General features: G+C 31.2%; 1 protein-coding gene across 1 annotated transcript; it reads left to right on the forward strand.

Annotated features, from left to right (window-relative positions):
• The first annotated feature begins 11,621 nt into the window (after nucleotides 1-11,621).
• Nucleotides 11,622-12,396, forward strand: LOC131177355 (uncharacterized). Its single transcript, XM_058142323.1, has 2 exons — nucleotides 11,622-11,682; nucleotides 11,791-12,396. Exons 1-2 carry the CDS (start codon nucleotides 11,680-11,682, stop codon nucleotides 12,250-12,252), a joined length of 465 nt encoding a protein of 154 aa, XP_057998306.1. The 5' UTR covers nucleotides 11,622-11,679; the 3' UTR covers nucleotides 12,253-12,396.
• The last annotated feature ends 3,488 nt before the right edge of the window (nucleotides 12,397-15,884 follow it).

Here is a 15,884-nt window from a genome sequence, read left to right on the forward strand (position 1 = left end):
ATGGATGTATATGTAAAATATTTACAATATATGTAAATGAAATGGGATGAGATGTTCCTATACTCAAAATGTAAAAAAAATGAAGCAAAAATCAAAATGAATGTGCACCCCAAACTCAAAATTAGACATTGTCCTCAATGTCTCAAGTAGTCATTATCAAAATTCAAAGTAAAGAGAAATTACCGGGAATTGTGAAATTTAAGAGCAAAAGGAAAGAGTTACACAGTATAGAGCGGAGGAGAATTCAAGGAATAATAGTGATGCATAAGAGGTATCTGAGTTATGCAGTAAAGAGCTGTCCAAAACATGTGCATAAGTAGGGTGCATAAGCCGTGCGGTTCTGCATGAGTGGCAATAAGGGTTGCATAGGCTATGTAAAATATTTGCAAATTTTTTTTTTTTTTTTTTTTTTTGGTCATGCGGAAGTGCATAAGTTATTCACTATCATTATGCAAGTCTCGTGAGTTTTAACTTTTCGAACATGTGCATAAGTAGGGTGCATAAGCCGTGCGGTTCTGCATGAGTGGCAATAAGGGTTGCATAGGCTATGTAAAATATTTGCAATTTTTTTTTTTTTTTTTTTTTTTTTTTTTTTTGTCATGCGGAAGTGCATAAGTTATGCACTCTCCTTATGCAAGTCTCAGCAGGTTTTAACTTTTCCAGAACATGTGCATAAGTAGGGTGCATAAGCCGTGCAGTTCTGCATAAGTGGCAATTTTTGGAACTTGGGTTGGTGGTTATGCAGATGTGCATAAGCTATGCACTCTGCTTATGCACTCTTCGGTGGGTTTTGAAATTCAGAGTATGAGGTCATGCAGAAGTGCATAAGTTATGCACTCTCCTTATGCAAGTCTCGGCTGGTCTTGGAATTCAGAGTTGGTGGTTATGCGGAAGTGCATAAGTCATGCACCTTCCTTATGCATGTTTCGGTGACCCTTGAAATTTTGAGGAGCGAAGTCATGCGGGAGTGCATAAGTTATGCACTCCCCTTATGCACCTCTCGGCAGAATTGGTTTTTCAGAAATTTGGGTCATGCAGAAGTGCATAGGTCATGCACTCTGCTTATGCAGTCTTCGGCAATTTTGGTTTTTCTGGGTTTCTGGTCATGCAGAAGTGCATAGGTTATGCACTCTGCTTATGCACCCCTCGGCAAGTTTGAATTTTTGGAGTTTCTGGTCATGCGGAAGTGCATAAGTTATGCACCTTCCTTATGCACCCCTCGGCAGAATTGGAAGTTCAGAGTTTTTGGTTATGCAGAAGTGCATAGGTTATGCACTCTGCTTATGCAGACTTCGGCAGAGAGAGAAAATGCAGAATTTGAAGTTGTGCAAATGTGCATAAGTCATGCACTCACCTTATGCAAGTTTTGTGAGATATGAAATTTGACAAAATGAGGTTATGCAGAGTTGCATAAGCTATGCACTCTGCTTATGCACTTGCAATAAAGGTGGAAAATGGCAAGAATTGTGGTTATGCAGGATTGCATAAGCTATGCAGTTGCTTATGCACAATTCAACAAGATTAAGATTGCAATGGAACATGATTTGCAAGTGTGAAAAATACCTAGAATGAAGAAATATAATTCCATGAAGCATAAACCATGAGAAATTTTCACCAAAAACACATCAATATATACAAAGTTCATCAAAAATGCATCACACAATCTTGTAGAAGATGGATCCTGCATAAAAGGCATTTGTGACCCATGCCATTTTGACTCAAAATCTGCAAATCAACATTTAGCACATTAAAACTCAATAAAATCTGCATAAAGTTGTATCTATTCACAAATGATGAACTCTCCAAGTCATGCCAAGAAAAATGCGACATTTCCACCTTAAATCCCACAACCCAAATAAGCTCATAACTGCAAAAATGGCTCACTTACCACCATATTAACATTAAAAGCACATTTACTTAAAGTTACACACCCAACCTCACCAAGAACATAAGCCATCTCTGCAGACACCCTCTTTGCTGCAGAATGTCATTTTGCTCTGCATAAACCAGTGTGTGACTCTGCATAGGTTATGCAGCAAAAACCAATCAGTTTTTGGGAGAGTTTGAAGGACAAAATTTTCAAGTTAAGAATCACTCCCCAGCAGTTCACTAACCTTCCTCCATTGAAATACATCTACAAGGGACAAAATTCAACAATGTCAAAAATTGAATTTGGGAGAGTCAATATAAAAACAAAAGTAATGAAAGTAAAAGTAAATCAGCAAAAGTAAAATAAAAGGACTTGGGATGCCTCCCAAGAGCGCTAACTTATGGTCCTTAGCTGGACTCTTTTCATGTTTCATGGTGGCTGAAATTGGAATTTATTGCCTCTGTTTCCAATAGGTGCTTCAATGAATCTATACTTCATTTTCTTTCCATCACATGAGAAGATCCTTGTTGCTTTGTCTAAAAATCCCACCATTTCTTTCTTGACAACCTTTGGTGCATCTTTTTTTTTGAGAGATGGTTGTTTTACTTCACTTTTCTCCACTTGCTCAACTTGAAAGATTGGTGCCATAGGACAAGATGGATTACCCTTTAAATGTTGTGCAAATGCAGCCTCTTTTGGATTTTCATCATTGATACTCCCTTCATGGATAAGACAACTTTCAAGAGAAGCCTTCGGATAGCTCTTTCTAAAGTGCTCTTTTACTAACTCATCAACTATATCAATTCTCAAACAAGAGTCTACATCTTCATGTTGCTTCTTCTTATCATTGCCAATGTTGAAGACTAAATGATCCTCTCCTACTCTGAGAGTAAGCTTTTCACCTTTCACGTCAATCAAAGCACCAGCTGTAGCTAGGAAAGGCCTCCCCAAAATGATTGGGATATTAGAATCCTCTTCCATGTCCAAGATGACAAAGTCAACAGGTATATAGAATTTCCCAACCTTGAGGCACATTCTCTAAAATCCCTTGAGGATACTTAATTGATCTATCAGCTAACTGAAGAGAAATGTGGGTTGGCTTAAGATCTCCCATGTTGAGCTTCTCATAGATGGAGAGGGGCATAAGGCTTACACTAGCCCCTAAATCACATAAAGCTTTTATAGAACATGACTCCCCAATGTGGCATGGAATTGAAAAACTCCCTGGATCCTTGAGCTTTGGAGGAAGTTTCCTTTGGAGGATAGCACTGCATTCCTCTGTCAAAGCTCTGATTTCATCATCTTCAAGTTACCATAAGTTTGAGAGAATATCTTTCAAGAATTATGCAAAAGAGCGCCTTTGTGAAAGAGCATCAACAAAGGCACATTTATGTAAAGTTTCTTCAAAACCTCTAAGAACTTTCCAAATTGCCTATCAAGCTTGGCTTTGTGAAATCTTTGTGGAAAGGGAAGTGTGGCTTGTAGGGTTCAGAGGTATATATTTCTCTTCTTTTTCTTCAAATTTCTCCTTACATTTTTACGCACTCTCTTGTTTTTCACTCTCATCGGTCCCTTTCTCATTTCTCTCTTCTCACTTGTTTTCCTCTTCTCATCATTTATAACTTTTCCACTTCTTAAAGTAATAGCTTGACACTGCTCTCTTGGATTTTCTGGTTGACTTGGAAGCTTTCCAAAAGACTTGGTACTTGATGAGCATGCTTGTTGTGCAATCTGATTTTCCAGCATCCTATTGTGTGTTTGCATTTGTTCCAGCCTTGCTTTCATCTCTCTCAACTCTTCATCACGCTTAATTTGATTAGCAAGAATTTGTTGTAATAAAGCCTCTGTGGTGGAACTTTGTTCTTGCTGTCTTGGTAAAGGTGCAGGATTTGCATTCTTTTGCTGAAAACTAGGTGGTGGTTGCCTAGGTTGCTGGTATTGATGCCCTTGTTGTTGTGGTGGAAAGTTCTGAGTTGAAGCTTGATTTTGCTGATTCTCCCATGAAAAATTGGGATGATTCCTCCAAGCATATGAAGGATAATCTACTCCATGACTCATTGTTCATACGCATAAGTATCTTGTTGAGAACTTCCAGAGCATGATGATGAACTGACTAGCATACTTAAATCCTCCATTTTCTTAGCAAGGACATTAGTGAGTGCATCAAATTTGGCATTGATCATGTTGAATGGATCAAGCTCATACATTCCAGCAACTTGCCTTTTTTGAGTTGGAGTTGACCCTCTTGGACTACTCCATAGATGACTGTTCTTTGCTATTTTCTCTAATAACTCATAAGCTTCATCTTCATGCTTAATGATGAATTCCCCTCGATTTGAGCATCAATGATTCCTCGATAGCGGGAGTAGCGTTTGTGTAAAAATTCTGGTTTATCATCCATTTAGGTTTGGCTTGATGTGGACATTGTCTATCCAACTCCTTCCCTCTCATCCATGACTCATAAAGAGTCTCATCTTCTCTTGGTCTAAAAGCAATCATTTGATTCCTCAACTCGTGAGTTTTCAGTGGAAAGTATTGGGCAAGAAATGCATCGATGAGCTGCTCCCAATTTGTAATTGAGTTGTGAGGTAAAGAATCAAGCCAATCCAATGCTCTATCTTTCAAAGAGAATGGAAACAATTTTAGCCTTCTTTGCATCATCGAGATACTCAGGTTGTTTTTGCATGTCACAAATCATAGCAAACTTCTTGGATGTGTGTGTGGATTTTTGAAGGATGTCCTCCAAATTGAGAATTCAATCATTTGAAGAACTCCAAAATCCATCTTGTAGCTATTTGCATCAATCCTTGGTCTTGCTATGCTCTCTCTCAAGTCATCAAAGCGTGGAAAAGCATGATCCATCATACTTCCTAGGCACGCGTTTGCATTAACAACTTCTTCCCCTTGGGCTTCATTTTCATTGTTTTGACCATTTCCGGCATTCCCAACACCAATTCTAACTCTTTCATCAGCCATATATGCCTTCAATTTGGTTTCTCTCAAAGCTTCCTTTCTTTTTCTGATTTCTTTCTTGTTGGCCTTACAAAATTTCTCAATTTGAGATTGAACAATAAGGTTGTGTCACTTGAGCTTCTAGCTCTTCTCATAAAAGGTTAAAAGTACCTGAAAAAGAACAAACAAACACAAAAATGAAAAGATAACAAAGATAAGACTATAAACAACTAAAATAATCAAAAACTCAATCTTAAACAAACAACTCCCGACAGCGCTAAAAACTTGATGCGTCCCAACCGCAAGTGCACTGTCGTACAAGTAGTATAGAAAATATCGATCCACGAGGAGTTGTGTTAATGATTGAATTTTCGATATAAAAGTTGACTAAATTGAAGTATTTATGAAATTAAAATAATGACTTAATGGGTAATGGAGTATGAAATCTAAATGTGCAAATTTAATAATCTATTCAACTATGTAATGATTTAACTAAATTTGCATCAAATTAAAATAAAGCAAATTCAAATATGGCAATATTCAAAATGGCAAGTAATTAAATTAGATTAGAAATTAACAATGATAAAAAGCGATTAGGAGTTAGGATTTCATATTCAAGCTATTTTGGGATTTTCCTAGCTAGCCCAATCCATGAAATTTATGGGTTTAAATGAGATTTATTCTAAAATCCTTTGATAACTCTTTCGAGTGAGAGATTGAGTGACTTAATTAACTTAATCCTACTTTAGTGGAGTTAAAATTAACCAAGACCCATTAGGTTCTTTAATCAATCTATTAAAACCCTCTTAACCCTTAGTCTATTTCTAGATCTAAGTTAATTAAGTCCAATTTCTTGATTAACTATCACTTGGTTTTCTCCTTTCGGTGCTTCAACCAAGGATTAAGAACATAACTTAATGGGGCCCTTCATTAAGCATGTAAATAAGCACACAAGAAATGGATTAAACCTCATAAATTCATTAAATTGGGACTAACCCAGTTCAAATCCACAAAAATAACTAAAATATTACATCCCTTACTCCAGAATCAAAAGTAAACTACTCACTATCCATAATGCTTACAAGATATGATGAGTTTAGATGGAAATAAAGCTTTAATCTAAACTAAGAAGTAAGAAATTAAACACTAGAAATGTAGAAAAATGTAAAGGAAGGAAGAAATCTGCAAATCTTGGTTGAAAATGGTGTGGAAGGTGAAAATGACTCCTCAAATTCTGCCTTTCTTCTCCTCCTCTTCTTTGCTCCTTGCCTCTCCCTAAAATGAGAAAATGGGACTATTTATAGCATTTTTCTGACATGGAGCCCTAAAATGGTATGTTCTAGGAGGAATTATTTGAGGGAATCTCCCGACTCATTAATGAACTCTTCATGGGATGCATAAGTGGATGCATAAGTTATGCATCCCTTATCTGATTCAGCTGGATTCTGGGCCACTTATGCAAAAGCGCATGACTTGGTGCATAGGTTATGCACAATTCGTGAAGGTGCATAAGGAGGCGGGAATGTGCATAAGCTATCTTTGTCTCCTTATGCACACTTGGTGGTTCTGAGCAGTGATCTTTCTCCTTATGCAAATCTGCATAGCTTATGCGGCAAGTTATGCAAAATTTGTTCAATGCATATTTCAGCTTGAAAACTTGTTTTTGACATCTTTGGCTGTAGAAGACACTCCTCAATGGCAAAATTCTCTTCAGTCCTTCAAAAACACCATTTTTCCTACAAAACAAAGTAAAAATTACAAATTAATCCAAAATCGACAATTATGAAAAACTAACTAATTAACTAATGAAATTAGCTAAAAATGACTAATAATCAAATAAAATGGCTATGAAATTAAACCTCAATGATTATGCAAAATGTATGCATCAATAAAATGATAGCTAAATCCTATGTGCTCTTGATTTAGGTTTAATGCGCTCCATTATGGAGTTGCTATTTCAATATTTAGGCCTTTTATGTTTTTTTGAGCTCCTTCTCTAATTAAGTTTGATGTTTTGAATCGTCTCTAACTAAGTTTGATGTTTTGAAGTGTGGATAATTGAATCTACTGAATTTAATTACTTAAATATTTAATTTCATAGTCATTGGCACTTGAAAGTTATTTTTTTTTTTAATTATTTTTTCTCCTTTTGAAACGCTTTAAATTTTATATGTTATTATTTATTGGAGGTGTATAAATGAAGTCAACCATATGCTAGCCATTCATTTTGGATATGAAGTTTGTTTAGATTCATCCACGTAAATTATTTTTGGATATAATTAGGTATTTTATTACTTTAGTTGGGGTTAATAGTTTGTGATTTTATTTGGAGCTAATTTACATTGATTTAACAAGACATTATTTTTTTATCAAATATTGTATAACAACTATTTTTCAATGCTATATATGAAAATAATTTTATCATGCTTAATAATCTTCTTCTTTATCCTTTACATTATATGCAACAGTAAAATATGAAAAAATATGTGAAAATTTTTGAATCATAAATAATTAAATTCAAGCAAATTCAATATTAAGTTTGTTATTTATAAAAAAAAAAAAATGGGATCAAAGTATATGATCGTAAAAGTATGGGATGATGACTTATAATGACCAAATTTTTTGGACACAATTGCATAGAAATATAAATTCATAATTTTTAATTATGAAAGCTTACAATCATAATTAACTTTACAATATGATTGCAATTGAAATTTTAGCGGCCAACATTACATTACTTACTGTTCCTAAAACTCGATTGCGATCCTTCACCTTTTTTCGTTCCATAAAATTTTTAACGATGAAATCTATTACGATGGTATGATGAGATTTTTCTTATCGTTATTTTGTTTTTACGATGGAAAGTTATTTTTTTCGAGAAGATTTTTCCTTGTTAAAAAACTCTTTCTCTTGTAGTGTAAAATTATTAATATTTTGATCTTTTATATATATTGTGTAAAAACGTGATAAAACTTTTAATGTATGAATTGAATGTGTAGAACTAACAGAGTGATCTATTCTCGTTCATGATTTTGATGCAGAACAATATTGTCTAGTTATCATCATTAATTATCACGAGAAATTGAATCTTTACCTGAAGTCTGTGTTTTGATTGCCATCGTAATCCTATTCCTATATACAATTTTCTCTTCCCATGATTTGCATGTTGTTTCATCTTTATATCTCTTTCCCTTTTCATCATCTTTTTATTACTATTTTACTTTTCTTCTTCTCAGTTCATTTCCTAACTCTCATCATGCCATAATTTTTGAAAATCTCGAATAAAATTTACGGAATCAAATTGAAACCTAATTTATATTAAATTAAATTTATTTCACTGTTTTATATAAAATTTTAAATTTTTTTATTAAGAATTAATTAAACTAAAATCATACCAAAATCATACTAAAAAAATTACATATATAAAACTTTTTAGATATAATAATAATAATAATAATAATAATAAATAAATTATATCAAGTGTATTAATATATTCTATAATTATTTATGAATAAAAATTATTCTTAAAATAAGTTTCAAGATAAAATTATTTAAGTAATACAATAAAAATTAGTGTTGATTAGACATATAACCTCTTAGCCGCCTCTCTATTCTCTCCATCCTCTCTCTAAGGGAGAGCAGTTTTCGGTTTAAATCGAAAAATTGAATCAAATCGATTTAATTTGATTCAATTGGTTCGATTTTAAAATTCAATCAATTTGATTCGATTTATAATTTTAATAATTTTCATTAATCAGTTCGATTCGATTTATAATTTTAATAATTTTGATTAATCAGTTGATTTGATTTATAATTTTAATAATTTTGATTAATCGGTTCGGTTCGGTTATTTTCATAAAAAATAAAAAAATCAAATCGAATCGAAATTAATAATATATAAGAAATCAAAAAAAATTGAATTAAATCGAATCAAACCGAATCGAAATCAAAGAAAACCGAACCGAACCTTAAGATTTTTAGTTTTGATTTCTAATTTTTTTTTGTTTTTATATTTTATTATTTAGATTTAATGTTAAAAATATGAAATTTTATAAATTTCAGTTTGATCAATTTAAAATCGAACTAATATTTATTGATTCGATTCGATTCAATTTTATCTTATTAATCGGTTTGGTTCAATTTTTAAAATTTTTTATTTTCAATTTTCGGTTTTAACGGTTCGATTCGGTTCAAAACCGAACCGACCGTTTGCACACCCCTAACTCTGTCTCATTCTCAGTCATATTTTAATATGTAATTACCGATCTCTTTTTACTTTTTAAATTTTTTATATTTATTTTATATTTTTCTAAATAATCTCTAGGTCTATAATTTTTTAGAACACACCTGTGTTTGTCATTAATTCATCTAAGTTGTCTCTTTTTTAGGAGGATTTGTTGTCTTTTTTTTTTTTTGTTAGGATTTGGTATTGCCTACTTAATGAGAATTTGCTATTTCCTATATTGTAAGGATATAATTTTTTAAATATTTTTATTTTGTTATTTGGATAGAGTAAAATAATAATAAGTACATATTCTATTTTTTTTTTTTATGAGTATAAAATAATTTTATGCTTTGTAGATTGGCCTATAGAAAGATAATAAAATCAAAAAATACTAAATTATCATCATGTGGTGCATGCTTTTCTCAAAATTATTAACTCAAATACTCTGTAGTACGATCAAATCATTTAAGTTAAGATAATTATTATTATTATATTTTATATAAATAGTTTGCCTTTAATTCCCTCATGCAAGATTATAACAGCATGAATATTTGTACTTCAAATTTATACTTTGACTCTATTTAATGAAAACTCTATATTTTACTTATTTGTTAAAGAAAAAAAGTTACATAGCATCCTCTGGTCGTCCCAACATATCTCCACCCATTATTGTAATTGGCTGCTCTTATTTATAAAGGTCTTGCATCAATTAATATTGACAAGAATGGAAATAATGTATGGTAATCAACAAATCTAAGCCCATGCACCGAATCAAGCTCACAATGCCCAATTGGTGCAGCTCGTGAATACTCACGAGTGTCCACACGGATAAAAAATCCCATGTCTTTAATGTGTTATTTGAGCTTCCATTTTAATTTTTCATTTCTTGAAATGAGTGTCAAGGATGCGTTATACGAACATAATTTTTTTTATAATTAAATATTCGTTTATTTTATAAAAAATAATTTATATGTGAAAAATATTTTTTATTAATTTTTTATTATTTAATTGTAATATTAAATTAATGATATGTATTTATTTTATTTATATATAAGTGTATTTATATTTTAATAAGATCATTAAAGTTCAAAAAATGAAAAATGACTTCTTCTTTTATAAAATAAAAATTATTTTTCTTAAAAATAACTTATTTTTTCTTTTGACTAGAAAAATATTTTTTGTTGATTAATTTTCTTGACTATTCCAAACATCAAAAAATACATAAAATATTTTTCTACAAAATATTTTTCATAAAACAAACAAAATGTAAGTCCGATTGAAACTTAAATTTGAGACCTCGTAATTTTGGAAACCGCTTAATATCATTGAAAGCTTATTAGTCTGCATAACTTATGCATTAAAAAATAGCTTTTAAATATTAATAATAAGAATTAATTTTGAAGTATATGATTAATTAATTGAAGAGTAAATTCAACTATCTCTTCAACTAACTCTCAACCTTAAATTTCATATTTTTATTTATAGTTGGAATTAATTAATGTCTTGTTGGTTATCAAAATATTTTATTTAAATCTTATTGAAGAGAGAAGGTAAATTTGGACTTAATCTATTAATTTAATTTTATTTCACTAAATTATAAATAACTTATAACTCATTTTAAGTCACACTTAAATGATTTGCAACATTAATAGTTTAATCAAGGATCAATTAAATAATCAACTTGAAGATGACTTGTTTAAATTAACCCAATACACTAAAATTTTGATCAAAAAATTAAATAAAAATTAATTTTTTTAAAAGGAACATTTTGATTTGAAATAATCTGCAACCCAAAAATATCAGAAATTATTTTTATATAGTTCAAAATAATCCAATTTGATCCTGCAGCTTTGAATAAATAAATAAAAGAACTCACAACTTAAAATTACCTGAATTTGATCGACGTATTTGCCACCTCTACTAATCATTGTAATTCATAATTAATTATTAGTATATTGACAAGGGCTTTATATTCCCAATTAAGATTAAGTTATAAAAGATTTATTTATTTTTGTTAAATTTAATGGAGGCCCAATAAACTAAGTGTACAACGGGGGAGGTAGTCATTTTCCTTTTTTACCATTAAGTTAATTTTATTTTTGATGAATTCTTTAATTTCGAATCTTGATGTTCATCTTCTATATAAAATCGAGTTAATATTTTTAATTTATTAAATTTTAAAAAATTACTAAAATTTTAATTTCTAATATCTTGCAAATACATTCTAATTCGAATCATCACATTAAGCCGATAGATTTCTTTTTAAAGTAATTTATATAAATGCATGATCAAAAATTTTTTCTCTTACTATCCCCATCAACCCCACATATATGGTACCAAGTTGCAGTAGTGCAATAACCTAGCTAGCTAGTTGTGCAATTTGCTCATTAAATATTAATGGCAATTAAAAGCAACTCTTATCTGTATAGACACTTTAGCCTGTAAAGTGCTTTCCAAGCATGAACAAACTATGCATACACATATTGTCGGTTTAATTTCTTTCAACATTAAAACCCTATCCTCTGTCTTTTCTGTGAGTATATATACAATAGAGTCGAAGCTCAACCAAAGATTTATAATAGTACCTTCATTTCTGACCAAAAGAACAAGTCTTCAACCTCTTTTCATTCTCATGGTATTGTATGTGGAGATATTAATTTTCATGGTCACATCACTTCTTCCACTTTCTTTTTTTTTTTTTCCCTGAGCTAGCTAATTAAATGGTCTCTCCTCTTATGTGCAGAGTGAGCAAAGGCTTCGAAAGGCAGTATCTGATATTTCTAATGAAATTTTCAAGTATGAAACTCTGAAGCTGGAAGCCATTTCTAGCTCTGATTCTGAAATTCTTGAAGTGAAGCAAGCAGAATGCGAATGCTGTGGACTGAAAGAGGATTGCACCCAAGATTATATCTCCATAGTTAAGGGCTCCCACTCTGGCTATTGGGTTTGTGGCCTTTGCTCTGAAGCTGTTAAAGAAACGCTAGAGCAAGGTCCAAAAATGGCCACGCAAGAAGCCGTGAGCTCTCATAAGGATTTTTGTCAGAAGTTCAACACCACCACTAGACTTAATCCTAAACTATCATTAACTTGTGCAATGAGAGATATAGCGAAAAGAAGTTCGGAGAAGAGACACTTCAAGAATTCTTCTATATCAAAGCTTGCTAGAAGCACTAGCTGTGTCCCGAGGATTGATCTACAGCAATAATTAACCATTAAATTTATATTTAATCTAGTCTTAACTAATTAATCTAATCACTCTAAGTTACCCCTAACATGTCCATATACGCATATAGTTCTACACAAGGTGCATGATTGAACTATATTTTATATCCATGTTACTTTTTCCTTAGTTAATAATTACTCGTCATGCCTTCTTCCATTTCTTCTGGCCTATGATGCACGGAAACGCCAATTGGGTGGTGTTTCCCCACGTCGGAACGTTGGAAACGTTTCGGACATGTAAATGCCATAACGCGGCGGCGAGATGTTCTCGGGCTGCTTTTGGAATTTCCAAAAATTGGAAACGCATGTCCCTTGCCTTACCCGGCAACCGTCGTGTTAGTGTATGTGTATTATAGCCAGTGTGTTAGTTGTAAGTGTAATTACTTAATTGCATGAATTACTTAATTGCATGTATATATATTTTGCTATTAATAAAAGCTGCCTTATCTTTAGTGTTCATATTAATTTTTAATGAATACTAACTAATAAAGATAAAGCCAATGAAACTTATATGCATAGTAGTAGAAATTATAATGTAGTTATAATTATCATAACCGTCATTGAATTTATATAGTTATAATACTATGGTCTTTCAATTTAAAAATATAACATAAAACCCCTTTAACTATTAAATTTTACACAGCAAAATCTCTCTAACCTCCGATTACTGATTTTCTAGTTAGACGTTAACATGGACAGTTTTAGCATAACGCTTAATAATTATTTCTCTTTTCTCTCTCAGGCCATGTGTAAATTGAATCGTTGTACTCTCTGTAGAAAAAATAATTTTTTATGCTAAGAGAAAATAATTTTATACTTTGCATAAGAAAAGAAAAAAAAATGTTGATTAAGCGTCATGCTAGATCTGTTCACGTCAGTATCTAACTAGAAAATCAATAATTAAAAGTCATAGAGATTTTATTGTGTAAAATTTGAATGTTGAGAGGGTTTGACGTTACATTTTAAAGTTGAAAGACTATAATGTTATAACTATATAAGTTCAAGGACAGTTATTAAAAATTATCCCATTGTTCCAAAAATATTCCTGGCTAATGTTATATCGAGACTGGACTTGATATAACTGTTGAGACTAGTATACGTTGCATTCTTTTCTTTATGAAAGGAAGTAGTAATTCTTATTAAGTGAGATATATGGAATAACTAGAACCAATGTGTAGGTGCTTGTAGTGCTAAGTTCACTAAACTGACCCACACAAGGATTCCATATGAAAGTTTACTTGTATTTATGGAAAAACTCATGTGACAGTCATACAAGTGATCTTAGACTCGATATACTAAATTATTTTATATATGAAATACTGTATTTTAATACTGCTCACAGGTCATTCTATATAAGGATAACAAATGTGGCAACTGTTAGATATAGTATGAATTATATGGAAATATTTATTTGTCAAGAAAGAATTCATCACCTTAAGTAATTAGAGAAAATATTTTAATTGTTCTTAGTCAGTGTAGATTGTTAAATCCTTGCGTAAGATAAAATAAGATAGAGATTTTATTTAATTAATCAATTATGGAAGGACATAAATGATTTATGTATATCAAACACGTTTCATATATCAATGTATAAATCGGAATATTATGATAAAGGGATATTAATTATACTAATAGACTAATTACAGAAAAGTTAATCAAATCACTTTGACAATATATTTTGGTAGTCGTCAATGATGATTTACAAATATAATTAATCGATTATAAATTAATGATTTAAAATATTAATTTTATTTAATTATATTTATTATCAACATATTAGAAACCTAATGGGTCACACATATAAATATCGTAAGTAAGAAATTAAATTGAATTATCAAGTTAGACTTGATTAAAATAAAATAAGATAATTCTAAAAACTTATAGACTGAGCCGCACATTTTATTTTGACTGTTTAATGCCCTAATGATTAACTATGGACTTAATTTAAAATTTCAAAAATTATAAGAATTAATCATGTGATTTTTAATTCCTATGGAGCTAATTTATAATTAATAAATTTAAGTGATTAAATTTTTAATTAAAGGAAAATTGTCTTTCAATTTGAAGATAGAGCTTTAATTTTTGCCTGAGCTAACACTCAAAAGTTTACAAACTGTATAAAAGAATTTTAGAAAATTTTCTTGCAACCAGTCTATATGGATAAACTTTTGAAACCAGACATTTGGACGGCTACTAATTTGCTATAAGCCAAGCTAGTGATTAACAAATTCTTTCAGTAAATAAATTAAAGTAATTTGCTTGATAATTAAAATTTTAAAAATACCATCCATAAGTTAATTAAAGTTAATTTTGAGATTAATTTTCTACTCAAAACTTTTGTGTAATTAATGCTTTCTAGCAGTGGCTTCATAATTATTTTAATTTTGATTCCAGAATGGTTCAGGAAGAAGCTTTGAGAATTTTCAGATTTGGGGTTTTGTTTCTCATGATCATAAACAAGTAAAAAAATTAGTTTTAATTAAAGAAAATTTTGAAATTTACAAAACTGAAAATTTTTTGCCATAAACACCATTTGATGCGTGCGAACCAATGCAGGTGAGAAATTGTTGGCTGCCCAACTGCGCGAATGGCCATACCCAAACGTGTGTCGGTGGCCGGCGATCTTCCTCCTGCTGTGGCGTCGTCCGGCGAGCTTGACTGGAGCAGATCCAAGGCTGTAAAAGCCGTGCAATCTGATCGCAGATGGTTCGCGCATTGTGGCTGGAGGTTCACTGCAGCTGCTGGCGTGTTCCAGTGGCGTCACCGGAACCGGAAAGGGCCGTGGAGAGGGTCCTCGTCGGCCGCTGGACGCGCTGTAGCTTGGCGGCATATGGTGTGGCTGCTGGGTTTTGGAAAGCCAGCTTGAACGTGGAGAAGAAAGGGCTCATGTTGCAGCCTTGATTTTCACAGTAATTACAGTTTTGCCACCCGTTGAGGCTGCCCTTAATTTTGCAAGAAATTGCAAGTATGCACAGCAGCCTATTTACGAAAATGCCACCCCCAATATTGCTGCCCCTATTTTGTTTAATAAATCACAATAATGGCATTAAAAATTCCGTGTTCCCATATTGGCCTTGGTCTCCAATTTTGCAATTATAGGCCTTTTTATTTTGATCAAAATTAAAAATTATTTTAATTTAAACAAATAAAATTATAATTTCATTTTAGCTAATTGGAGATAAGAATTAAAATATTTAATTTAATATTAATTTTAGAAATCAGTTACTAAAATTAATATGGGGTTTTTGGATAAGGGAATTTACTGAATTACATCGTTTAATTTAATATTAATTTTTGAAATTGTATTTTTGAAATTAAATGGCAAATTGTGGGGCATCTAAAATTATTTTAGATTTTACCTATATACTTAGCTTAGATATTAAATTAAATTGTTTAATTCCTATATATAATATTAGAAAATTATTTCTAAATTATATATGGCACTGGGTAGCATAATAATTTGATTTAATTGTTTTGTTGAATTATTGGGTATTTAATTGTGATTAAATTACTTATTAAAGGAAATTGTTTCCAAGACAATTAAATAGAATTATTTAGTGGAAGAAACATTATATATATTTTTTATTTAATATTTCTAATTGTTAGAAATATTAT

Source organism: Hevea brasiliensis, unplaced genomic scaffold (assembly GCF_030052815.1).
Source record: "Hevea brasiliensis isolate MT/VB/25A 57/8 unplaced genomic scaffold, ASM3005281v1 Scaf420, whole genome shotgun sequence".
Taxonomy (NCBI): Eukaryota; Viridiplantae; Streptophyta; class Magnoliopsida; order Malpighiales; family Euphorbiaceae; genus Hevea; species Hevea brasiliensis.